At 41.5% G+C, this 25659-nt stretch overlaps 1 protein-coding gene across 2 annotated transcripts in view; it reads left to right on the top strand.

Moving 5' to 3' along the window:
• The first annotated feature begins 297 nt into the window (after positions 1-297).
• The window catches only part of Ube3c (ubiquitin protein ligase E3C), a 91936-nt gene continuing 66574 nt past the window's right edge, over positions 298-25659 (top strand). For both annotated transcript variants that reach the window (XM_051203087.1, XM_051203086.1), the window contains exons 1-5: positions 298-614; positions 14130-14183; positions 17539-17613; positions 18998-19144; positions 22083-22198. In XM_051203087.1, coding sequence (XP_051059044.1) covers positions 549-614; positions 14130-14183; positions 17539-17613; positions 18998-19144; positions 22083-22198 — 458 coding nt within the window. In that variant the 5' untranslated portion in view covers positions 298-548. The remainder of the gene's footprint in view (positions 615-14129; positions 14184-17538; positions 17614-18997; positions 19145-22082; positions 22199-25659) is intronic.

Raw genomic sequence — 25659 nt, 5'->3', positions numbered from 1 at the left:
GGTAAGGGCTCCTTCACCGGGCTTTCGGTCTCCAGGAACGTGCGCGACCCCGTCGTTGTCGCCCGGGAGCTCGGCTGGCGGCATGACGCACGCACGGAAGGGTGGTGCGCTCCGCGGAGCCGCGCACGCAGGCAAGCCCAGGGGCTGCCGGGAGGAGCGCCGTGCTATTGATGGCCAGCGCCGGCGCTCGTGCTCGCAGGGGCTGCCGGGAGGAGCGCCGCGCTGTCGATGACAGGGCCGCGCACGTTCACAGGGCCGCGCGCGCAGCGCGGACGGTCACCATCTTGGTTCCGACGGCAACACGGTGCAGGCGCGAGTTGGGGCGCTCCTCGCTCGGCGGTGGCGCGCCGTGGATGAAGCATCGCGGACGGGCCGGCCTCCAGCGTCGCCGCGCTCGCGCCCGCGGGCAGGGCGGAGAGCGCAGAGCCGCAGGCGGGGCGGCGCGGGACAGCGAGGCCGCGACCCTGCCGGGCCCCGCCCAGCCCGCCGGGCCCGCCCCCGGCCGCTCCGCCGCCTGCCGGGCCGCGCAGATGGGATAGGCGGCGAAGATGTTCAGCTTCGAAGGCGACTTCAAGACGAGGCCCAAGGTGTCTCTCGGTGGCGCGAGCAGGAAGGTGAGGCGGGTGCGGCCCGAGGTGTTAACCGAACCCGGGCCTGAGGCGAACGCCGGCCTGTCAGCGCCCGGGCGGTGCTGCTCGGCGGGCCGCTGCGGAGCGAGCTCGGGCCGGGGCGCTGCGGGGGCGCAGCCCTGACAGGTCTGTGAGCCGGCTCCCGAGGAGCGCCGGCTCCCGAGCCGTGCAGACAGCGACCAGGTCATCTGTCGTGGCCTCGCCCCGACTGTCGGGGGCCGCTGCTTTGACCTGGAAATAACCGTGCACCGGCAGGCTCCGGCCTGGGCGTTACACGGTTAGCTCTCCGGCTGTACGAGACAGGTCCTCCCCGCCTCCGTCGTCTAAGAAAGAACTCTTTACGAGCTATACACTTGACATACCCACTCATCAGCATACCGCTCATCAGCAGCTCTGAGCGTCCCGTCCCCTAAAACAGCCTCGGGAGGAGTCCCTCATGCCTGTGGAGGGGGACGGGGCAGGTGGGACAAAGTCTTTGTAGCCAGCGTCTGGCTTTAGCCTAGCCCACGAAGGGCTTAGAGAGTTGTGCCTGCCTGAGACCTGGGGCCGGGTCCCATCTGGACGTCCCCTGGTGAAGGAGGAATGACACTGAAAGAGGAGGGCAGCCAGCCGCGATGCTCTAGGCGGAATCCGGAATCCAGACAGGATCCCTAGAGTTCAACGAAATTTTAATTTTAAACAAGTTTTTAAAGTGTTATTTAAATTTTTTATATGTATGTTTGCCTGCGTGTATGTGCACCACATGCTTGCTTAGTTCCAGTAGAGGTCAGAAGAGGGCTTCAGAGTCCCTAGAACTGAAGTTAAGAACAGTTGTGGACCATCATGCGGGTTCTAGGAACGGAGTCCAAAGCAAAAATGATCTTAACTGCTCAACCATCTCCCTTTAATGTAAATTATTTTCTCAGAATTTATTATTGTGTATGAGCAGTGTCAGACCATTGCTCCAGCTCAAAGGACACATCCATATATATGTAAATGATCACACACACACACACACATCCCTTTCTCTCTTAACTTTGAGGTCCGGTTTCTCTGTGTAGCCTTGGCTGTCCTGGAACTCCGTAGACCAGGCTGGCCTCAAACTCAGAGACCCTGCTGCCTCTACCTCGGAGTACTGGAATTAAAGGCGTGTGCCACCACCGCCCTGCCCGTTTCTGATAAAGACTATACCTAGCATTCCTATCCATAGTTCTTACTGAAGTGACTGCTTTTCTGACCTGTGTTAACTACAGGTCAGTTTTAGCTGTTGAACTCAGTGCAGATGAGGTCAGATGAAGTGGGTGCAGCTTAATCAGCCTTGTGTCTTCAGCTAGGCATTTTCTTTGATAGATCCTCTATCCCACTGTGTCCACACTGGTCCAGGACAACACAGTTAACCCATTCTGGTTTCATGGGTGCTTGTTGCATGTGTCTTGGTAAATGTTGCTGGTGAGCTGGGTCATGCCTTAGACATGTTTTCTGCTGGTGTGCTCAACTCTGCAGTCACCAAAGTCTGATGGCAAGTGGCTCCTTGACAACATGTGCTATTGAGAGTCTTTGGAATTTTGGTCTTTCTTGTTGGGTGTACTTTCTTCATGTAAAATTTTTATTTGAAATCTCCTTCTTGAGCTTAATTGGCTTTTTTTAAAAAAAATTTTAATAGATTGTTTCCTTTTTTAAAAGTTAAATGAATATTTCTATGTTTATTATCTTTAAAAGGTCAATGCTGGAAAAGTCCAAGACTTGATAAGTTTATAATAATCTTGTTGGGGAGATAAGGCTTCTACCTTGAAAAGTATGGTGACTAATTTTTTTTTAAATTTTATGTGCATTTGTGTGAGGGTGTTGGTTCCCCTGGAACTGGAGTTAGATAGTTGTGAGTTGCCATGTGGGTGCTGGGAATCAGCAAGTGCTCCCAACCGTTGAGCCATCTCTCCAGTCCAAAGAATAGTGTAATAAATGACTTTTTTTTTTTTAATTTCCCTCAGGCTGATACAGAAATGCAGAATTGGTTGCCTTTGTCTAGAAGGGTGGGAAGAAGGAGGAGGGTTCTGAAGGGGACAGTGCTGGGTTCCACTGCTTCAGTTCTGCAATCTTCTACTTATATTTTGTTATATTGGAGACAGAGCCTCATCCTGTAACCCTGACTGGCCAGGGACTCATTGTGTAGCCCAAGCTGGCCTAAAGCTTATGTACAATCCTACCTCTGCCTTCCAAGTGCTGGAATCACAGACAGGAATGTAGCAACACACCCAGCTACAAATCAGTGTTTCTGAAATCAAGATACATCCTGATGACACACTTTATTTGGCAGCTGTGTATGTGTGTATTGTGTGTGTGTGTAAGACTATCTTAGCTGTTGTTGGATTGCAAGTACACTGAAATTAAGTGCAGAAAAGCAAGCAAGCAAGCAAACAAATCCATGAGAGGCATGGTCATATTTCATAGAATGTACAAGTCAAAAACTGGCTAGTTTCCATGTTACCAGTACCAAGGTAGTTTAGCTTAGTCATTCTCCTTGAGCTGCATCTTGACTCTATATATAGGCTCTGTCAATTTATTTTATTGTAGCCAGCCAGTGGCCATGTATGACTTTCTGGTTTAATGCCTTGATCTCCATTCCTGAATCTCTAGAGAGGTAATCAGCTTGGCTGGGCCATGTTTTCCATTTGTGAGCTAAGTCCCAACTTCTGAGGAATGAAGAGAGTTTTTTGGCACAGATTATTCTAGTATCTGCCCAAGCTAAGAGACGACTACAGAACAGGGTTTGAGGAAGTTCCTATAGGGTTCAGGCATGTGTGCAACCAGAGGAATCTGGGTAGGTGTGAAGGTATGGGGGATGTCAGTGAACTGGTGGCTTAGTTGCTGATTCAAGTTTGAGACAGGAAGGATTCCAGATACACCTTGGACATCTAAGGAGACAGATGTCTGGAGAGTGGGCCAGAGGTGCTGAATGACTAGGGAGTGTGCCTCTTAGGGTAACAGGAGCTGAAGTCAAGACTCGCTCGCAGTTTGGTGAAAAATAGAGGGAGGGGTACAGTCCATGTCTGTAAAACACCAGAAGAGTAGATGACAGGAAAAAAGAATTTGAAATCTAAGGAAGGTTTGGGAGATACAGTGATTCCACCAGCTTTTTACAGAATGGGATGAAACAAAGAGAGAGGTGGCTGGTTGCAAAAACACAGGGAAGAGCCTGTAAAACTCAGATGGATACAGTTGAGAACTAACTTTTTGGATTGAAAGTGAAAATGGATGTGGATTTAGAAAAGTTATAGGTAGGAGGAATAACTTTAACATTACATTTGCAAATTTCCATAGCTACTTAATCTAATAGTGGTAGTAAAATTATAATCTCTTCAATGTTTGTTCATTGCTATATCCTTCAGAGAAGCCTTAGGCTACAGACAGTGAAGCAGGTGGTAGAGTTCCTATGTGTTGATGAATTTTTTCCTGTGTAGTATTGTCAGCTGAAGTCCACAGTGCTCTGAGCACTGTGTATCTGACAAATGACTCATAATGACCTAACCCTAACCCAGCATCATACAGAATATTTCCCATTGCCTTTGAACCCCTTTGTTCTCTGCCTAGCCACTGCCCTCCCTCTTCTTACTGCTGGCAACTGCTGATCTTTTCCTGTCTACATAGTGTTGCTTTTTCCAGAATGTCAGTGTTGGAATCGTATAAAACACAGCCTTTCAGAATGACTTCTTTCACATTTATATGTGTTTTAAGTTTACTTCATATCTTTTTATGTCTTGCTAGCTATTTTATTTTAATGTTTAAATTATTTTATGTATATGTGCATTTGTGTGGGCATGTGAGCACCATAGCACTTCTGTGTGCGTTAGAAGACATCTTGTGGAAATTATTTCTTTCCTTCTACTATGTAAGTCCCAGGGATAAAACTCAGGGTGGTAAGTTTGGCTGCAAGTATCTTTACGCACTAAGCCATCAATGCAATGAAATAAAAGTAAATTATTTTTGAAAAATGGGTATGAGCATAAAGTTCTCAAATATCTGTCCTCACTTCTTACTATTTACTACAGCTTTTTGTTTCTGTTATTGGTATTAAACATTTTCTGTGGTTTGATTTTTACATATTGTCTGGAGTTTTTTGTTTGTTTTGTTTTGTTTTTTAAGACAAGCTTTCTTTATGTAGCCTAGGCTCACTTAAAACTTGGAGCAATTCTCTTGCTTTAAGCTTCTCATGTGAGCCACCAACCTGGCGATGCAAATTGACTTCTTTTGTTGTTGTTGTGTTTTTTTGAGACAGGGTTTCTCTGTAGCTTTGGAAGCTGTCCTAGAACTAGCTTTTGTAGACCAGGCTGGCCTCAAACTCACAGAGATCTGCCTGCCTCTGCCTCCCGAGTGCTGGGATTAAAGGTGTGCACCACCACCACCACCACCACCACCACCACCACCACCACCACCACCACCTGGCTGCAAATTCACTTGTAGAGCTTAACAATCTGCTTGTCTTTAGTGGCTTGGTAACTCTTCTATTTAATAATATTTCATGGTATGTACCAGTTTGTCTTAGCTGTATTGAATGACTCATGATCACTTCCAAATTTTGGGTAGTTATGAATAAAGCCACTATAAATAGTTGTGTGTATATAAGTTGTGAATAGGAGTAAATACCAGTGAGTACCCTTTTTGTTTTGTTTTGTTTTTGTTTTTCGAGGCAGGGTTTCTTTGTGTAACTTTGGAACCTGTCCTGGAACTCACTCTGTAACCCAGGGTGACCTCAAACTCACAGAGATCTGCCTGCCTCTACTCCTGAGTGCTGGGAATAAGAGTGTGCCACCACCAACTGGCAGTGAGTACCCTAAAAATATTACTGTTGTTTGCAATGTTGGGACTGAACCCAGAGGCTTGTGCTTTATAGACAGTTCAACTGAGCCATATCCCCAGCCCCTGTTTTTTTTTTTTTTTTTTAAATAGTTTCTCCATATATTTCAAGATGACCTTGAACTTCTGATTCCTCAGTGCTGGAAATGCAAGCACTAGGGATTGTAAATGTGCTAAATGTGCACCACCACACCTGGCTGCCATTTATATGTTTTTGTTTGTTTTGCTTGTTTGTCTTTGTTAGGAGGCAGAGGCAGTGGAATCTTTGTGGTTTCCAGGCCAGCCTGGTCTACAGAGCAAGTTCCAGGACAGCCAGGGCTACACAGAGAAACCCTGTCTCAAAACAAAAGTTTATCTTGGGTGTATGTGTGGGGTTGTATAGCAGTATCCTAAATAAAATTTCCATTCTAGAGGGAGGGCCAATAAGTCACGGAAAATAAGTTTATATAAACAGTAAGGAGACTTCCCAAACTTGTTGAGTGGTCTACAGTGCTGCAGAGAGCTCCCAGGATGCCACTTTTTGTGAGGGTCCATGATTTGATGAGGTTTTTAGTGATGTGGCTGTCTATGAGCTGTCCATACTCTGTAAGTAATCCAGTTCATCAAGTTAGACTTTGGTGAAATTGTTTCATTGAACTATTGTTGGTGCCCAGTCTGCAGTGAATAGGCATTTATTTGTTCAGTCTCTCCAGGGAAAGTCACACAACAGAGTGTGTATTTAGGAGGATAGTTGAGTATACCACAGTGGATGTGTGAAAGTCAAAGATATCTACCTTAGTTTGAGGCAGGGTCTCTCTTGTTTCTGTTGTTTGGCTGTGTATTCTAGCCCCCTTGTTTAGTTTTACATAATCCTGTGTGTCCACTATTTTTTTTAACTTTAAAAAATGTATGCATATAAATGTTTCCTGCATGTATGTTGTATGTGCATTATGTATGTGCTTCGTGCCTGTGGGGGTTAGAAAAAGGCTTCGGATCCAATGACACTGGAGTTATGGATGGCTGTGAAACATGAAGGTGCTGAGAATGAGAACCAAACCTGGGTCCTCTTCAAGAACAAATGCTTTTTTTCCCCCCCCAAGACAAGGTTTCTCTATGTAGTCCTGGCTGTCCTGGAACTTACTCTGTAGGCCAGGCTGGCCTCAAACTGGAATTTAGAGAGCCACCTGCTAAGAATAAATGTTCTTAACCACTGAGTATCTTTTCCAACCCCAGCATCCATTCTTATAAGGACTATTGTTTCTTTTTGTATTTTTAATTTTTATTTATTTTGTTATATGTATGTTTTGCCTGCATGTGTGTTTGTGCATTATGTGCATGCTTAGTGCTTGCAAAGCCAGAAGAGGGTATTGGACCACTTTGTATTGGTAGAACCTCAGGGCTTTTTCTTTGGGGGAATGCTTGCTTTGTTTCCTTGTATTGCACTAGACAACGGTTGCCCTCAGTTGTTCCCTCTAGAAGATGCTCTCTTTCATTGACTCTTCTGTGTAGCAAAGCTGTTAGTTCCTTGTAGAGGAAGCAATTAAGGGTAATTAAACAGAACCCACTAAACCAGAAAGCTTGAGCCTTGGTCTGCTCTCAGTCCAATATTGGATAGCACTATGCAGCCTCCTTGCTTTGAGCACTGACGTACCTGTGGTTGGATACTCAGGACATAAGAAAGGGGCATTTGCTCTAAATCTGTCTGAATTTGTTTTCCTTATGATGTAGCTTTTTAATTCTTTTAGTTATGTAAGTAAGTTCTAGTGTCTCACAAGTAGCTTGGTGCTAGTGCCATCTATGTGTTGTGGCTCAGGTAGTGGTAGGTAAAGTACCTGCTGCGCAAATGTGAAAACCTGAGTTTGGATCCCCAGAACCATTGTAAAAATTGGGTGTGGTGGTACATGTCTGGAGAAATGGTCCTATAGCTAGCTCTAAAACACTCAACAATTGGGATGTCCACACAGATTTGTCTTTGAATATGGTCAGTTTATTCATACTAACATTCCTTATACTATCATACTAATAATAAAAGTTAAACAGGCGTCTCATCAAGTGGGGACAGTTGTTTGGGCTGCTGCAGGGCTCTACTAAGGAATATTCTCTGGTGAGAATGCTTGCAAACTTGCAGGGTTGACCCACTTCCTCTGTTAAAGTCCTTCAGCTGTAGCAAGTTGGAAAGGTGGCACATTGGTGGAGGTCCTGTGTGGACCTAGCCACAATGCCAGAAGTTCAACAGTCACTGAAGCCAGGGCCACTCATGGAGTCGTAAGTCCTCTTGCTTATGGGTATCAGTATAGAGGCTAGAGAAACTGTGTCTCATGAGTAAGGCTAGAGACCGTTACCAACTCACACAATGTGGCTTTTAAGTTATGTCCCTTACAGCATGCCTATACTAATAATAGGGGGAGAAGGGACAGGTGAATTCACAGAACTTGTTGGCTAGCCAGTCTTTCAAAGCAGGGAGCTCTGTGCGCAGTGATAGGCTCTTCCTCAAAAAATAAAAACCAAAAGAAGAAAAAAAAAAAAAAAAAAAAAAGAAAGAATGAAAAGAAAAAAAATAATAGAAGTAGAGGAAGATATCCAAAGTTGATCTGCCTCCACAGCTTGTGTTTATTTCCAATTTCTAGTTAATGGTCTTTGAAGTATGTGAGTGTATACATGTTGTTGTGGTATTCTTGTGGAATTCAGAGGACATCTTTTGGGAAGTAGTTCTATTGGAAATGAATAACAAATTCAAGAGAGTAGTTGTAATTAAAAAAAAAAATCGACTCGAGAGAAAGATGCCTTGCAGTAGAGGTCAAGTGGAGGGATCTTTATTTGGGAAAGGGATCATAAAAGGGGTAAAGGGGAGTGAGTGACTGGGAGACTGACCTCCAGGGACAGAAGCAGCAGTTGAGAGGAAAGAGATGGGGTGGGAGATATGCAGAGCCCTTTTAAAAGGGAATACAGTGAATGTGCACAGGGGGTGCTTTTAGCTGCAGCTGAGGACATACTGTCAGACGCACAAAGACAGGCCAGTACAGATGCCTAAATACTAATAGTAGTAAAGGCTAGTTATGGTGGTATGTGACAGCACTTGGGAGGTAGATGCAAAGAGTTATCTCTGTGGGTTAAAATAACAAATGGCAGGCAGATCTCTGAGTTTGAGGCCAGGTTGGTCTACAGAGCAAGTTCCAGGACAGCTACGATTACACAGAGAAACCCTATCTTTGGGAGTGGGGATCGGATCAGATAAATAAATAAGTTTGAAAAAATTAAAAAGCCATAAAATAACTAGTTTGCATGAACAGTAATTCAAATAGTGGGAAATAAAATAGCCTGCTTATCTTTTCAGTGTCCTGCCCTTCCCTCCCAGCTATTTCTTTATTTTAGACTTGACTTTAATACTTCCCTCAGCCTCCCGGTGCTGTCCTGTGTGTTTAATCATGTAGGCATTTACACTCCTCCCCTCGTTTACAGCAGTCTTGAAGCTCCTCGAGCCCCTCTGCCTGTCTCTTCCCCCTATTCAGCTGGGAGAAGGGCAAGGCTGGCAGGCCCACTGCACTCTTCTGAGTGGTTCTGGGACTGGCTGCAGATAATGTTTCCACTGCTGATGGTTTAAATGGCCATTAAAGTTGCTTTCAAGATTGATTAGTTTTAAGAGAGAGAGAGAGTGTGTGTGTATGTGTGTGTGTGTGCGTTTTAATTATTGGCTAGTCTGAAACTTTGAAACTTGCCGTATATAGACCCAGATCCTCAGAAATTTGTAGCCACCCTTCTGTCACTGTTTTTTAAATGCTGGCATATTAGTGTGTACTGCCATACCTGGCAGAATCCTTCACTTCAAATAACACTTCAAAGAATATTCTTGTTGACTGTCATTACTGTCTGTAGACTAAATTCCTGGAAGTGGAATTTCTAAGTGCAAGGTTTTGGATTGATTAAATGTTTCTAAGTTATCTCTGAGGAATTTATGTCAGTGTATGAAATAGCCTGTCCTTATCTGTCCTGCATGTTGCATTAGTTAACTTTATATATCCCAAACACATGTTAGAAATAAGTTCAGGATTGCAAAGAAAGAGTCCACTAGGCTGGAGAGATGACTTAGAGGTTAAGAGCACTGGCTGTCCTTCCAGAGGTCCTGAGTTCAATTCTCAGCAACCACCTGGTGACGCACAACCATTTATAATGAGATCTGGTGCCCTCTTCTGATGTGTAGATCAGAACACCATATACATAGTAGGTTTTACTGGATGGGGAGGATTAAAATATTTGGCCTTGAATTTTCAGAGATCCCCTTGCCTCTGCCCTCAAGTGTGGGACTAAAGGTGTGCACCAACAAAGCCATACAAGGTTTATAGTATTAGAAAAGATTCATATTTGGTAGTTCTACCACATATAGGTTAAAAAATCCCATTTACTTATAATTTTTCATTTTTTTTCTTAAAATAAGTAAAGTTGAAATTCATGTGCTTAAAAGATTTATTTTTGCTGAGCATGGTGACGCACACCTTAATCCTGGAACTGGGGAGTCAGGCAGTCAAATCTGTGAGAATGAGGACAGCAGGTGCTGTTACACAGAGAAATACTGTTTGAAAGAGAGAGAGGTTTATTTTCTATTTGGTGCATATACTTTTGTTGGTTTTTCACTTTGGTTATTGCTTTTTGTATTATTTCTGAGTGCTATAACAAGTCATGTTTATGCTGTTACAAATATTTGTTCCCACTTTGTCACTTGTCTTGACTCTTGGTTATGGTTGTAAAAATTTTGAATTCTGTGATCAAAGTTACTATTCAGAGCTAAGCTTTGTGGATGTTTTAGGGAATGTCATCCTCCACATTGAGATTTTTAATATTCAATAGCAGTGGTTTGGTGATGCAGCTACAGGATGGAGTTGTATAGCCCATATAATTTTGTGGATTCTGATTGGAATTTCTGTCTACCTTGCTGCAGGCTGGTTCATTTTCAGCAGCATGGTGAAACTGCACTTTTACTAATATGAGTCACATTGGAAATTTGGGTCATGCCTGTGCTTTTCATTCCCATTGAATGCTGAACCTGATACTGATTAGATATTAAAGGAAAATGGAACTTTTTTAAAGTTTGAAGGTGAAGATGGTTATGTAAACACAGGTATTGATTATGACTAGGATGATTGTGTATCTCTCAAATTTCTGACTCTTTGAAGGTATTTTTTATAAAGTCTTTGTTGTAAATTTGCTATCTACAAAAGAAAAACAAAAGACAACAGGTAGATGTAGCTTTTTGAGTTTTTGTTTTTTCTTTAAATGTAGTGGCTGAGAGAATGAACATGTCCTATTATATACCTCAATTCCAGGGTAAGCTACCTTCATAGGTTTACCTTGTAGCCATTTCAAAATCTCTATTTGATCCTGTTGAGCTATAAAGATTATGACTCCAAAATTGCTAAGTGGGTAGCCTGCTGCCTAAATTAGGGTTGGCATAGATGAATAGTGATAATGCAAATAAGTTCGTCTACTAGATCTCCTCCTCTCTGACGACACAGCTGCTGCAGTCTACGTATAGACAGGACCAAACTGTGGAGCCACTGTTCTCCAAGGCAGACAGTTAATTTGTTCTCTGGGAAGGAGAAACCTGTGATCAATGACTCCTTTACTTAATAACCACGGCTTCGAAAATATCCATGGCTTCGAAGACTTTTCTAATCCCTAAACTAGAAGAAATCCTTTTCAGTCTGTTGAAGACTCATGACCAAAGCATGCTGTGTGTTGGCTAAACATGATGTGCTCCAGTACTGGAAAACTATCCAAAACAGATCTGCTTCCCTCTGCAGGCAACATTCCTGATGCAGGAACATTTTAACAGTGTCAGCGCATGGAGTGTCCACTCCGGTTAAATACAATGACAGCTCCAGACTTAGGCAGGCAGGCAGGCAGGCAGGCCCCTGCTTCTCTCTCACACTAGAAGCGGTCAGAGCCCTTCTTTGTCCAGGAAGATGCCACATTTCTGGAGTGTAGGGCTTGTTTGATTTGTATTGTTTTTGTTTGTTTTGGGGTTTGTTTTAGTTTTATTCCTAATCATTGTTCTGTCTCCTAAGTGCTGGTATTATAGTCTTTATTTTTAAAAATTATTTAGGTGCTGGAGTGGGATATAACAGATTAGTTTGTAAAGTGCTTCTCATGTAAGAATAAAACTGGATTTAATCCTCAGTCATGGTGGCAATGAATGAATTTGCAATCCTAGTGCTGGGGAGGTAGATATTGGTAGATCCCTAGGACCTGCTGGCCAAACAGTTTACCCAAATCAAGGAGCTCCAGGTCTTAGTGGGAGATCTTTACAGAGACGGGTAGATCACTGTGAATTCAAGGCTATCCTGATCTACATAGTGAGACCCTGTCTCAAAACTAATAAAGAAAACTAGCAGACAAAACCCCCAAAGTAGACAGCTCTTGCAGAATGACATTTCCTACAGCCCTTAAAATTAAATTTAAGAATTGCTGGGCTGTGGTATACATGCCTTTTATCCTAGCACTTGGGAGGCAGAGGCAGGTGGATCTGTGATTTTGAGGCCAGCTTTGTTTACAGAGCAAGTTCCACGACTACCAAGGATATATATAGAGAGAGGCCTTGTCTTGAACCCCCCCCAATAATAATTTAAATTATTTTGCAAAATGTGGTGTTGTGTACCTTTGATCCCGGTACTCAGGAGGAAGAATCAGGTGGATCTCTGAGTCTGAGGTCAGCCAGGGCTACATAGAGGGAAACCCTGCCTTTAAAAGCGTGCTCGTGTGTGTGTGTGTGTGTGTGTGTGTGTGTTTGTGTGTGTGTGTGTGTGTTTGTGTGTGTGTGCGCGCGCGCACTGGAGGCTTCATACATGTTAACAAAAAAAAAAAAGGCACTGAGATATATGTATCTCCAGTGCCCCCACCAAACTTTTCTTTTTTTTAAGATCTTACTAAGTTACCCCCCCGGCTGCCCTTGAATTTACTCTCCTAAATAGTTAGGGTTCCAGGCTTTTGTCTGGTTTAAAATGTAATTTTAGTGGTAATGTATTTTATTTATGTGTTTACTACAAGTGCTGTAGCGATGTACTTGGTCTTTGATAAGATTGTCAGAATAGTCAGATTGTGTTCTCTGTGTTGTTGTAAGCTGGAGTTGATGACCCCTGAGGTTTTATTTCTGTAGTGTTTCTCTGATACCTGGGTTCATGTTTACAAGGGTTTTTTAAAAATTGTGATTTGCCATCTTTCCCTTAGTAATTATGAATATCATGAGACTGAAGCCAGGAAAACCATTATTCTTAAGCTTTGGGTAGACCAGGCTGGCCTCACTCACAGAGATCCACCTGCCTCTGCCTCACGAGTGCTGGGATTAAAGGTATGTGTCACCTCTGCCTGGCAAGGATGAGATCCCCCCCCTATTTACTCAGTTTATTTGTGTCATGGAGATAGACCTGTCCTATGGATTAAAACATAATAACTACTGTTACTGTGTAATCACTTGAATCATGAGAGAATGTTGGAAACCAAAGCTGGTAGATAGGGTCAAGACATAAATTCAAGACAGGAACTGTTATGGATAAGTGTTGGTGGGAGGCAATTAAGTACTTAGTGGGATGCTGGAGTGGGCTTTGGGATAAGGTAGAGTCCACTAGTCTGGTTATGAGTTTGTTTTTCCTGCCGGCCTGGACCCACCGCTGCGCCAGCCCCAAATAATACACAGAGACATTATATTAGATATAAATGGTGTTGGCCAATTACTTGTTTCTTATCAGCTAGCTCTGTCTTAATTATTAACCCATTTCTATTAATCTAAGTGTTTCCACATGGTCTCATCTTACCAGAGAGTAGGGCTGGCATCTGCTCTCCCCAGTCTCTACATGCTGACTCCTCCTCACTACTTCCTCAAATCCTCCTTGTCTCCTAGTCCCACCTGTCTTGCTTTCCTATTGGCCAACAGTGCTTAATTCATTAACAAGTATGAGAAACATATTTACAGAATGACATCTCCCATCACACTAGTAGAAAGCTTTTGTAGTTAATGTTGTGCCTGTGTTAGTTTCCTGTTGGTTAGTATGGTTGTATAGGGAAGTAGAAAAGGCATAACAAAAAGGGAGGCTCAACTTGAAAAAGGACAGTATCTGGTAGAGATTATTTTTGTAGCTTTGTCTAAAGAGTTTAAAGGGCCAAATTCAAGAACAACTTTAATAAGAACATCCTTTAATAAGTTTAAAGCAAATTGTGTGGCCTTTGGACATGTGGTAGATAACGACTTTTATTTGAAGTTTTCTGTGACAAAACTATAGGTTTTCTTTAGCTTTCCATAATGGGGAAGCTTGATTATATTATATGTTTCATATCAATGTATATGCTGATTTCACTGTACTCATTTTTTTTTAAGATTTATTTATTATGTATAGTGTTCTGCCTGCATCATTTCCCTGCAGGCCAGAAGAGGGCACCAGATGGTTGTGAACCACCATGTGGTTGCTTGGAATTGAACTCAGGACCTCTGGAAAAACAACCAGTGCTCTTCACCTCTGAGTCATCTCTCCAGGCCCACTCTACTCATTTGTATACATGATTCTTCATATGTCAGAAAAAACTGGGGGTGTTAACTTGAAGTAGATCTTTGGGAATTCTTTTGGGCCAAAACATTCTGTAATCTTTGTATAATAGTGCTTTCAGGCTTGAAATTATAATCCTAATCTTGTCTCTCTTTGGATTTAGGAAGAAAAGGCTTCTCTTTTACACCGAACTCAGGAAGAAAGGCGGAAGAGAGAGGTAATGGTTTTGACTAGTTTATAGATTACTCTTTATAAACCCTTTTCTGCAGCATTTTTTAAAGCTTTGCCTTACAAGTGCATTATATATGTGTGCAACTCTTTTGGATTCTGTTAAATTTTACAGTAAGCTTTTCAGTCTGTAACCTTTGTAGGAAAAGAAGCCTGGTGGTGGTGGCACACACCTTTAATTCTAGCACTCTAGAGGCAGAGGCAGGTGGATTTCTGTGAGTTCGAGGCCAGCCTGATCTACTGAGTGATTTCTAGGACAGCCTCCAAAGCTACAAAGAAACTCTGTTTCGGGAAACCAAAAATATAAGATGGGTTTAGAGGATGAGTTGTGGCTGGAGAGGAATGTGGGGGTTTTAGTTGCCTTTTTTGCTTATAAGATTTCCAGAAGATGTAAAAAGGCTTAATGTACAGTATTCATATTTCTCCATATAAGGAGAAAACACTCAACTTGTCTTAGCTGTTTATGAAAAAGAAAAAAGGAGCTAATGTCATTCTGGTTTATTTGTTTTTTTTGTTTTGTTTTTTAATGCCTGTTTCCTGCCAGCCTAGCTATGCCAAGCTGGTTTCAAACTCCCTTTTCCTACCTCCTGGATTGCTGGAATCCCAGTTATGTGCTATTGTATCTGGCTTTGATGTTACATCTTTTGGGGATAGTTACTTCAAAAAAATTTGGTGGTTAATCATAACATATTATAAGGCATGCTTTCCTAGATAAGAAACATCTTGTTATTTTCTAGATAAGTCTAAATAAGTCATGCTATTTTACTTATTTGCTTATTTTAGTTTTTTGAAACAGGGTTTTTCTATGTAGTCCTGGCATGGGTCTTGTTATTTCTGTGAAACAAGGCTGTCTTGGAACTTGCTCTGTAGACATGCTAGTTTCAAACTCCTAGGTCTGCCTGTCTACACCAGTGCCCTGGGTCTTGTTATTTCAACAACTCATTGCTGCATTTAATAGATGTCTGGGAGCTTGTGATTTGTCAGGTACTGTTGTCTTTGCTGGAGATACACATAGTAATAAGATCGATAAGGGCCCCGCTCATTAGTGGTCTAAGATGGTATTGAGAGCTGTTAAGACAGTAGAATCATGCCTACTCACTGAGGAGGCTGACAGATGGGCACTGGAAGTAGGGTCTCAGTAAAGGTCAGAATGGGTGATACTGAAGGTCTAGAGGTTGCAGCTAGTCAGGATCCTTTGCCTAGGGAATGGTGTCACCAATATGGAATGAGTCTATATCAATTAACAAGACCATTCCCCACAACATAACCATAGGCCAACGTGATCTATGTAATTCATCAATTAAGACTTTTCCCAGATGTTTCTAGTTATGTCAAGTTGACAGTTAAAATTAGCTAGCACATGAACTAATACCATTTTGGTCAATTAAATTACTAGAACTGGTTTAGCTTAAAATTTTAGGGAAACTCCTAGATTTATTTATTGCTTTTTTTTTTTTTTTTTTTTTTTTTTTTTTAAGACAAGGCTTCTCTGTAACAACAGTCCTGGCTGTCCTGGGACTCACTTGGTAGACCAGGCTGGCCTCAAACTCACTGAGATCCACCTGCCTCTGCCTCCCAAAGGTGTGCACTACCACCACTGCCCAACTTTTTTTTGTTGTTGTTGTAACTCCTAGCATTTTTAAAAGATAAACATTTTATGTGCATTCGTAGTAAGTGGACATAACAATAGCAGAAACTAATTTCCAGCCTCATCGCTTTTGACATTTTTGGCAAGGACATTGAACTGTGAGGACTGCCCTTACAGCAGCGTTTCTTCGCTCCATTAGGACATAACACCAGTTGCACAGGTAAAGTAGCCTTCAGTTGAGATTCAAATGCTAAACCAGGAAAGGTGCTTACTTGTTGGTGTTCTCCACTCTCTGAGGAAGTTTTGTAGTGTGTCCTTTTCTTTGTGTTTATTCTTTCATTATCTATGATGGGTTATAAATGGTTATAACCCTTTTAGAAAACATTGTCATAGAAATGTTAATTTACTCCTAGGTTTGTACTCAAAAAATGCAAGCTTACATCCTTCAAAAAAGGTGGATAGAAGGTTTTGTTTTTGTTTTCTGTTTTTTTTTTTTTTTTTTTTTTTTTTTTTTCCTGTTGGGTTTTTTCTTGTTGTTGTTTTGCTTTTTGAGACAGGGTTTCTCTGTATAGCTTTGGAGCCTGTCCTGGAACTCACTCTGTAGACCAGGCTGGCCTTGAACTCACAGAGATCCACCTGTCTCTGCCTCCCGAGTGCTGGGACAAAAGATGTGCGCCACCAACACCCGGCTGGATATAGGTTTTTATAGCAGGATTGTTCATAATAGTCCACAGTGGAAACAGGACAATTGCCAACCAGCTGATGTACAGATAAACAGAATATGATATATGTGTGTCTATGATGAATTATGATTTGGCCATAAAAGGGAATAATGTACCAATGCATGCTACAGTGTGCATGCACCTTGGAAACACATGCCAAGTGAAAAAGGCCCCAGAGAAGACTACAGATTGAGTGATTTCATTGTATTAGCCGCTCAAGCTAGGAAAATCCATTGAGAAAGGTATATGAGTAATGTCTTGGAGGCTCTGGCAAGGAATGAGGGGGTGCCCCCTAAAATAGGTAAGGGGTTTCTTTTTGGAGATGATAAAATGATCTCAAATTAGATGATGGCACGTGCCTTTAGTCCCACCACTAGGGAGGCAGGGGCTGGAGGATCTCTTGAGTTCAAGAACAGCCAAGGATACACAGAGAAACCAATCACAAAAAAACAAATTGGGAAAAAAAAAAAAAAAGATAGTGGTAATGGCTACATAACATTAGAAATATGTTTAGTGATGGGATTGGAATGATGGCTCAGTGTTCAATACCACATAGTACTCTTGCAGAGGACCCAAGTTCAATTCTCAGTAGCCATGTTGGGCAACTTAACCACTTGGAACCACAGTTCCAAGGGATCCAATGCTTCTGGCCTCACCTGGACTCACATGCATATACCCATACACAGGTACAGACAGTAATTTAAAGTAATGAAAATGCTGCGTATTTGCCGTGTGGTGGTGGCGCACGCCTTTAGTCCCAGCACTCCGGCAGCAGAGGCAGGAGAATCTGAGTTCAAGGCCAGCCTGGTCTACAGAGTGAGTTCCAAGGCAGGCTCCAAAGCTATACAGAAAAACCCTGTATCAAAAAAACAAAACAACAACAATAATAAAAATCAGTTATTAAAATATATTTTCAGATAGTAATACACTTAAAAGAATGAATTTTATGAGTTTTGGACCATATAGCTAATTACAAAAAAAAAAAAAAAAAATTCCTAATTGATTGTTACTTCTTTCCTTCCTCCATTATTCAGGAAGAAAGGCGAAGATTGAAAAATGCAGTAATAATCCAGTCATTTATTCGAGGCTATAGAGACAGAAAACAACAAGTAAGTTTGTCCTTTAAAATGAGAGGTAGGCACTTGTGGTCAAGTTTGACAACCTGAGTTCAATCTCCACAGCTCACATGGTAGAAGACAACCAACTCCTTTGACCTCCACATAGCATGTCATCACAAGAGCGTACACATGCACAAAATAAATAAATGTAATATAAAAATTAAGAAAAATGAACCAGGGCTGGAGAGATAGCTGCTCTTCCAGAGGTCTTAAGTTCAGTTCCCAACAACCACATGGTGGCTCACAACCACCTATTAAGGGGATTTAGTGTCCTTTTCTGGCATGCAGGCAGACATACAGGCAGAGCATTTTATATATACATATATAGTGTGTGTGTGTGTATATGTGTGTGCTTGTATGTATGTATATTATATGTATATATTTTTAAAAAGTGAAACATACAAATGTATACAATCAACCCTTAAGAAAAAAAAAAAATAAAAAAAGCGAGGGTAAGGTAACCCAGACCCAAAAAGACAAATATAATATGTACTCACTCATAAGTGGATATGTGTACATAAAGCAAAAGACAACCAGTCTATAGGACACAACCCCAGAGAACCTGGGTAACAAAGAGGACCCTACAAGAAACACATGGATCCACCTTGGAAGAGAAAAAAGACAGGATCTCCTGAGTGTATTAGGAGTGTGGGGGCCAGGGAGGGAGGGTGAAATGGGAAATGGAAGGATGGAAGGGGAATGGGGAGAAATGCATAGCTCAATTAAAATAATAAATAAAATTTTTAAAAACTCAGGAAAGAAAGAAAAATGAACCAGGTGTGGTGTACACCTCTAGTCTCAACATTGGGGAGGCATAGGCAATCAGATCTCTGTGAGTTCAAGGCTATCCTGGCATACATAGTAAGTTTCAGGACAACCAGGGCTATATAGAGTGACCCCGTCTTAAAAACAACAAAACAAACAGAAGAATAAAAATACAGCAAGATTTGTTGGGGGGGGGAGAATAAAACTGAGGGAAATAGCTCTATGAGAAGTTATTTTAGATATACTATTGTTTGTATAAGTAGTATCTGTCTTGTATGAATTTTGCATGCCTGCTTTATAAAATGTAGTGTTAATAAATAGTATTTTCCCTAATAAAAGATTTATAAATAGGTAAATTTGGGGGAAATTCTAAGTAAGACAACTGGTAATTACAAAGAAGAAAGGAGTGGGTAGTTCTGTTAGACATTTTGGATCATCACTACATCCCAAGTTAGGAATTTTTGTTACTAGTTGTTTTTTAATCTTTAACTAATGGTCTAGTAATCACTTCTTAGTTGTTGGTCACTATACCTATCAAACACTCAGTGCTTATTTCCATCATGAGAACTTATGATGCAGTATATTAACACATGGCTTCCTGTGTGTACAGTATTCCATCCAGAGAAGTGCATTTGACAGATGTGCAGACTCAGCTCAGCCTGGTGGCAGCTTCTGCCTTGCTGATGGTCCCAACCTTACCCTCTTGGTAAGGCAGCTTCTGTTTTTTTACAAACAGAGTGAAGACTCCAAACGTTTGGTAAGTATAGACATATTTTCACTTAGCTTTCTTTACCTATTATTTTCCATCTCCTTTTGGGGGGGGGGAAGGAGGCATGGAAATAGTGTCTGATCAGGAAACCAGATAACTCCTCCCTGATTTTACCCCTTTTTTTTTTTTTTTTTTTTTTTTTTTTAATCCGGCTGTAACAGGCCACCTCTGTGTTGATGTATTCTTTTAAAAGTCAATGTATGTTTTAATTGATTTCTTTATTATAGTATTTTAAATATTATAATGGTATGCAGACACTCCATCAGTGTGGTCCATTCTCTGTACATTAGCCTCTTTGTTTAGCTGCTGTGAGGCACACCCTCAATATTGACTGTGCATATATAGTAATAATATAGTAATACTTTACTATCTGCCTTCAAATATAGGATCTCTTTAAAAACATTATAACCTATTTCCCTAAAATACATTAGGATTTTGCTATTGCTAATGAGGGATAGGGAACATTGTGTCAGTGAACTATGTTTTTTTGTTTGTTTGGTTTTTCAAGACAGGGTTTTTTTGTGTGTCCCTGGCTGTCCTGGAACTAGCTCAATAGACCAGGCTGGCTTTGAACTCACAAATATCTGCCTACCTCTGCCTCCCAAGCACTGGGATTAAAGGCGTGCACTGATGCTACTGCCACCACTGCCAACACCACCTGTCATGAACTGTGTTCTTAAAAAGTGGAACAGCCAGGACTATAGAGAGAGACCCTATCTGAGGTGGGATTGGTTGTGGGGGGCGGGGTAGAGCATGGGCTCATACTTATAATTACAGCACTTGGGTGGTGGAAAGATCAGGAGTTCGAGGTTAGGTTGGACCACATTAGATATTTTCTCAAAAAACAAAAAAGTAAAAAATCCCTAATGTTCCTCTTCCCCAAGAAATATTTGAGATTTATATATATTTATTAGGTTAGATATTTTTATTTATCTCTAATTGAAATTTCCAAATTACATTAAAAGAGAATATACAATGAAAACTGCCCTAGACAGAGCCCCATATGCACCTACAAGGCAAAGCAGTGCTTTGCTATTTATCTGGAGCTTGGCTATAGTCCTACCTCTGCAGCCAGAACCTGAGCTAAACTGGGGCCTGAAAGAACTTTGTATAGGAGTTGTTGTGGGGAACAGGGGAGGAGGGGACGGTGAGAGAGCTGGGGTTGACATGTAAGCTTGTTTCAAATTTCAATAAAAAATTATTTAAAAATTTAAAAAGAACTTTGTATAACTGAAGCTGATCAAGAGAGGTACAATGGTCTGGAGAGATGGCTTAGTCAGTGGTTGAGAGCACTAAATGCTCTTCCAGAGAACCTGAATTCAGTTCTCAGAACCCATACGTTGACTCACAAATGTCTGTAACTCCAGTCCAAGGGGATCTAACAAGGGCACCAGAGACCCATGTGATACCAGACACATATGTAGACAGAAGGCCCATATCCATAAAAATAAATAAATAAAATCAGGAGGGACATAACAGTTAATCTGCCCACCTTTCTGGACTTTGTTTCTGGGCAGCTGTCTGGAATCCTGTCTGAAGTCAGGTGAAAAGGAATAAAAGCCACAGTAGCAGACTGTCGTCTGATTCCCTCTCAACAGACTGGTCTCACCTTAGGGCTCCCTATTTCTGGATATGAACCAATGCCAAGGAACAGAAAACATGGTGTTGCGAATGTTCTCCAGAGCACCTTGGTGTGTGAGAGCTCATCTGTGATCTGGTTCTTTAGAGGCATCAGAAGCTGGATGTCAAACCTTGGAGTGAAGTGCAGGTTTTGACCCCAGCCACGGGCACATGCAAAGCAAATAATTCATGTGCAGATTGTGAAATCCTAAGTCGAGCAAAATATTGTGAAACACAGTTCATATTCAAAAAGGGAGTTTAGGGGCTGGAGAGATGGCTCAATGGTTAAGAGCATTGACTGCTATTCCAGAAGACCTGAGTTCAATTCTCAGCACTCACAGGTGGCTCATAACTGTCAATAATTCCAGTTCCAGGGTACCTGACACCTGAACTTGGTCTGTAGACCAGGCTGGCCTTGAGCTCACTGAGATCCACCTGCCTCTGCCTCCTAAGCACTGGGATTAAAGGTGTGAACCACCACCAAAGCATGACTATATTTCTTGCTATGACTTTAATATGGTCCTCTGCCAAGACAGTATGTGCTGTTACTGCAAAGTAAGTATGTAGCTTACTTTGAACTTTTCTGAAGTTAATACTTGCCTCACTTTTTAATTAATTGGTTTTCTTTGAATCTCTTAATCTCTTCTTGGTGCAACTTTTCATAAGACTTGGGCTGTCCCTGTCTTCATGCTATTCTTCCTAGCACTCTCTAGGCCGTTATATCCTGGGAAAGATTTGTTTTGCTTTTCCTGATTTCTCTGTCTTTCTACTTTCTTTCTTTTTTCTTTTTTAAATGTTAGTGATAGTCATTCATCACTGAGCTCAGTAGTAGAGTGCTTATCTCAAATGTGTGAGACCATCCTGTCTTAGGGTTTCTATTATTCTGACAAAACATGAGAAACATCTTAGAAGGAAAAAATTTATTTCGATTACACTTCCGTATCACAGTTCATCATTAAAGGAAGTCAGGTCAGGCATTCTGTAGGAACCTAGAAGCATGAGCTAATGCAGAGGCCATGAAGAGGTGCTGCTAATTGGTGGATTGCTTCCTTTTGCTTTTAAACCATTGTTGTTTCAAGTAGAATATATTCTTTGTTTAGAGACTAGTGTAGTAATATCAATTAACATTAATTTTACTAAGATGGAGAATACAAGTCTTGCTAAGAAAATCCTGACTGAGAAACCTTATTCTTTATCAAGTTTTCATTAGATTTAAGTGTGGAAACCATGTAAAGACATTTTTAGTATCTAAATAAGCAAACAAATTTTATGGGTTAAATATTGTATTTTTATGTTTTACTCATAGATATGGCTGTATCAGAACTTAATTAAACACAGCTCTCTGTTTGTCAAGCAGTTGGATGGATCAGAGAGACTAACATGCTTATTTCAAATAAAGAGGTTGATGAGTCTCTGTTGCAGGTAAGTTTGTCATAGTTGGAAACTTAGGAAATGTGTGAGATACCTTTAGAGTTTAAATGCTTTGGGAAGCAGCTTTGTTTTGTTTTATTGGTTTCGTGTGTGTGTGTGTGTGTGTGTGTGTGTTTGTGTGTGTGTATGTTTGCTATGTATGTCTATGTATCACATACATGCCTGGTGCACAGAGACTTGAAAAGGGTGTGAGATTCCCTGGAGCTGAATTTATAGAGGTGAACTACCTTGTGGGTGCTTGGAACTGAGGCCAAGTCCTCCGAAAGAGCAGCCAGCACTCTTAACCACTGAGTCATCTCTCTAGCCCTGTGGTTTTCTGATTTTCCTGTTTTTAGATCTTCTTTTTCAGCCCAGGCTGGCCTTGAATTCAAAGCAGTCCTCCCTGCTTTGGCCTCTCGAGTGCTGTAGTAAAATATAGATACTTTTATAGGAAGACATAGATGTTAATAAGTACTGGGGGAGTTAAAAAGGAAAAGACAGGATATGAAGTATCCTAGTGGGAAAATCTTTGTTATGAGATCAGTTGGAGATAGGGATGGTTCTTTATATGCTAGGTCAGGAAGATATTAGGGGAGAGCCAGTGCATGTTTTTAAGCATCTTGGCTTTGTGTGACCAAGTAAGGAGCCAAAGGAAAGTTTTGAGCAAGGTCACATATCCTGAATTTTCTCCTAAAAATTACAACATAAAAATTGAAAAAAAAAAAAAAAAAAGCTGCACCTGGTGTTCATTACTGTCTTGAGTCAACAGTTCCTTTTTGTTTGCTTGTTTGTGTGTTTTGAAACTATGTAGACCAGGATGTCCTTGGGATTGATTAATCAAGGTGTGCACCACCACATCCAACATAGAGTCAGTACTTATTGCTGTCAAACAGGTGAATGTTTTGCTGAACCAGTGTAATTTTTGTCTTACGGTGGCATTCTACTCCCCAGATACTTTCACATCCAGTTCTAGAAAGAAGGGTCCATCTACAAACACCAATATCATGATCAGCCTGAAAACGATTAAGATTGATGTTGCCTGAATGCAGAGAGGACAGGCACCTGTGTTGACAGATCCAGTGTAACTCAGCAGTAGGCATTGGGTGAAAGGCTCAGTCCATTGTCAGGTTGAGTTATCATCACAGACAGAATCTGTAATTACAGAGTACCATTGATAGCTGTATCTGGACCAGTACCATCCAACACATTCTTCCAGTGTGTGCTTTAAGAATGTGTTGGAAATGACTAGAGAGTAGTAATTGCTGAATCTGACATGTTTGGACTACAGGATTGCCAAAACAGGCAGTAGTAAAGCCTGGGACTCTGATGAAGGTGAGTTCAAGATACCTGTGAATTTTCAGTGGAGCCACTTGAAGTGAAGGGTTTTAGAGAGAGACTATGAGAACTTCAACCTGGATAGGATTCAGTGGATTGTGTGAAAGATAACAAAAGACTGACCCTTTGGGGGTTGCTGAAAAGAGCAGAAGGAACCAGCTCATTAAAACTGAGGTGGAGAGGAGGGTTAGGTCAGAATGGAATACTTTCATCTAAGCCTTAATTCAGTTAAAGCCAGAGTCTCATATGAGTATGCAGGTCTTAGTGTTTCAGTGTAAGGTTAGTTGGATGCTGTAGCTGATGCAAATCTGCTTCCTCTTCCTGAATGAAATCTTTTTACAGCCTCTTTAGTGCTTGGTGGGAGCCATGGCTTTGCTGTCAGGCATCTACCTGTATGAGTTGAGCAGGGTACTCAGAAGCCTGTTTGGAGCTATCCCAGTTATTCCTTTTTCCCTCAGTAATACCCATGGTCTGATGTAGCAGTGGAATGTGGAGTGGCAGATGCATCCATGAGAGAAAGATGAGGAACACATTGAGGATAGCAGTTGGGAAAAAACCATACCTGGTTGTTTGAGGAGTTAGCCTTGATGGTACAGGAGGAAGAATTACCAAATTAAGAAAAAAAGAATGTGATACAGCTTCAGGATCATGAATGCGGCCTTGGAAAGGTAGAAAGGCAGTTTATCCATACTGTCAAGAGGCAGACAGTGAAAAAATAGGCAACAGCTCTTTCTGAACTGGATCAGTACATACTTGAACATGCTATCAGTATTAATTAGAGAAGTAGAAATCCATGTTGTGATACATATTTACTTATATACTCAGAGCTGCTGAATTCTAATGCTTCCTACCATGTGCTAGGATGTGATGCAATGGAGACTCCCTCTAACAGTGTCTATGGGAACCTGGGGGATTCACATGCAATTTGGACCCATTTGGGATCCAGTAGTTCTATATGTAGGAAATACCCAAAAGAGATGAGGCATATACACACTGGACCTTATCCTTAAAGGCACCTATCAGCCTCTCATTGAGACACAATTTCCCAACCCCAGATGTAATATTTTTACATGGGAGACTATAGTTCAATGTGTTAAGGATTGAGGTTTGCAGGTGTATTATGTGATGAGTCTCAGACAATACTCTGAGCACACTACACTGTACAGCTTCTTCTGTATTTAAAAAAAAAAAAAAAAAAAAAAAAAACAAGAAGTACAGTCTTATCCACAGCTGCAGAGTGGTAGGGTGGGACATGGAAAGATGATTGACTGGAGATACCTAAAAACAGCTTCCTTTTCAAGGTTGTACATCCCACTTATGAGATATAGAACAGTGTATAATCATGCCTCTACTGAGTCTTTTTAAAGAAAAGACATGGAGGAGCTGGAGAGATGGCTCAGTGGTTAAGAATGCTTGCTGCTTTTGCTGAGGACTGGCATTCAATCCCTAACACAAAACCATCTGTTACTGTAGCTCCAAGGGATCTGACATCCCTCTCTGGCTTTCCACAGGCACCTGTACTCATGTGTATACACACACACACACACACACACACACACACACACACACACACACACACGTTAAAAAAATTTAAGGGCATAGAGTCGATTTTTATTTTATTTTTAATCTTTATTTATTTGCTTGTTTATTTATTTGGACTTGTTGAGACTGGGTCTCCATAAATAGCCCCAACTGGCCTGGAATTCAAAGAACTCTGCCTGCCTCTGCCTTATGAGGACTAGGATTAAAGGCCTGTGTGGCTACACCTGGCTGGAGGCCGTTTTAAAATCAGACAGTGGTAGTTAAGAATATTTTTTCCTGTAGCCGTCCTCCTAGTAAGAGGGGAGGGTTCAGTCAATTTAATTCAAAACCAAAGAGGTCATGCTATGGTCTGTAGTGTGGGAACCGGCAGGTCTGGACAGATTTGATGTCACTGTTTGCAGAGCCATTTTTCCCAAAAAGCCTTACCCAGTTGAAATATGCAACTTTTCTTGTAATAATCCATGGTTTATGGTTTTCTGTCTCTGTTTGCGATCTTTGGTTGTCCTCTGCTATCTCCCTCTGAGATTGTTTATTTTTCATTTCTATCTACTAAAGGGATACTGTTGACTAGTAATGAAAGACTCAGGAAGTCTGAC

Source organism: Phodopus roborovskii, unplaced genomic scaffold (genome assembly GCF_943737965.1).
Source record: "Phodopus roborovskii unplaced genomic scaffold, PHOROB, whole genome shotgun sequence".
NCBI lineage: Eukaryota > Metazoa > Chordata > Mammalia > Rodentia > Cricetidae > Phodopus > Phodopus roborovskii.
This window is presented reverse-complemented; position numbering and strand designations above follow the sequence as displayed.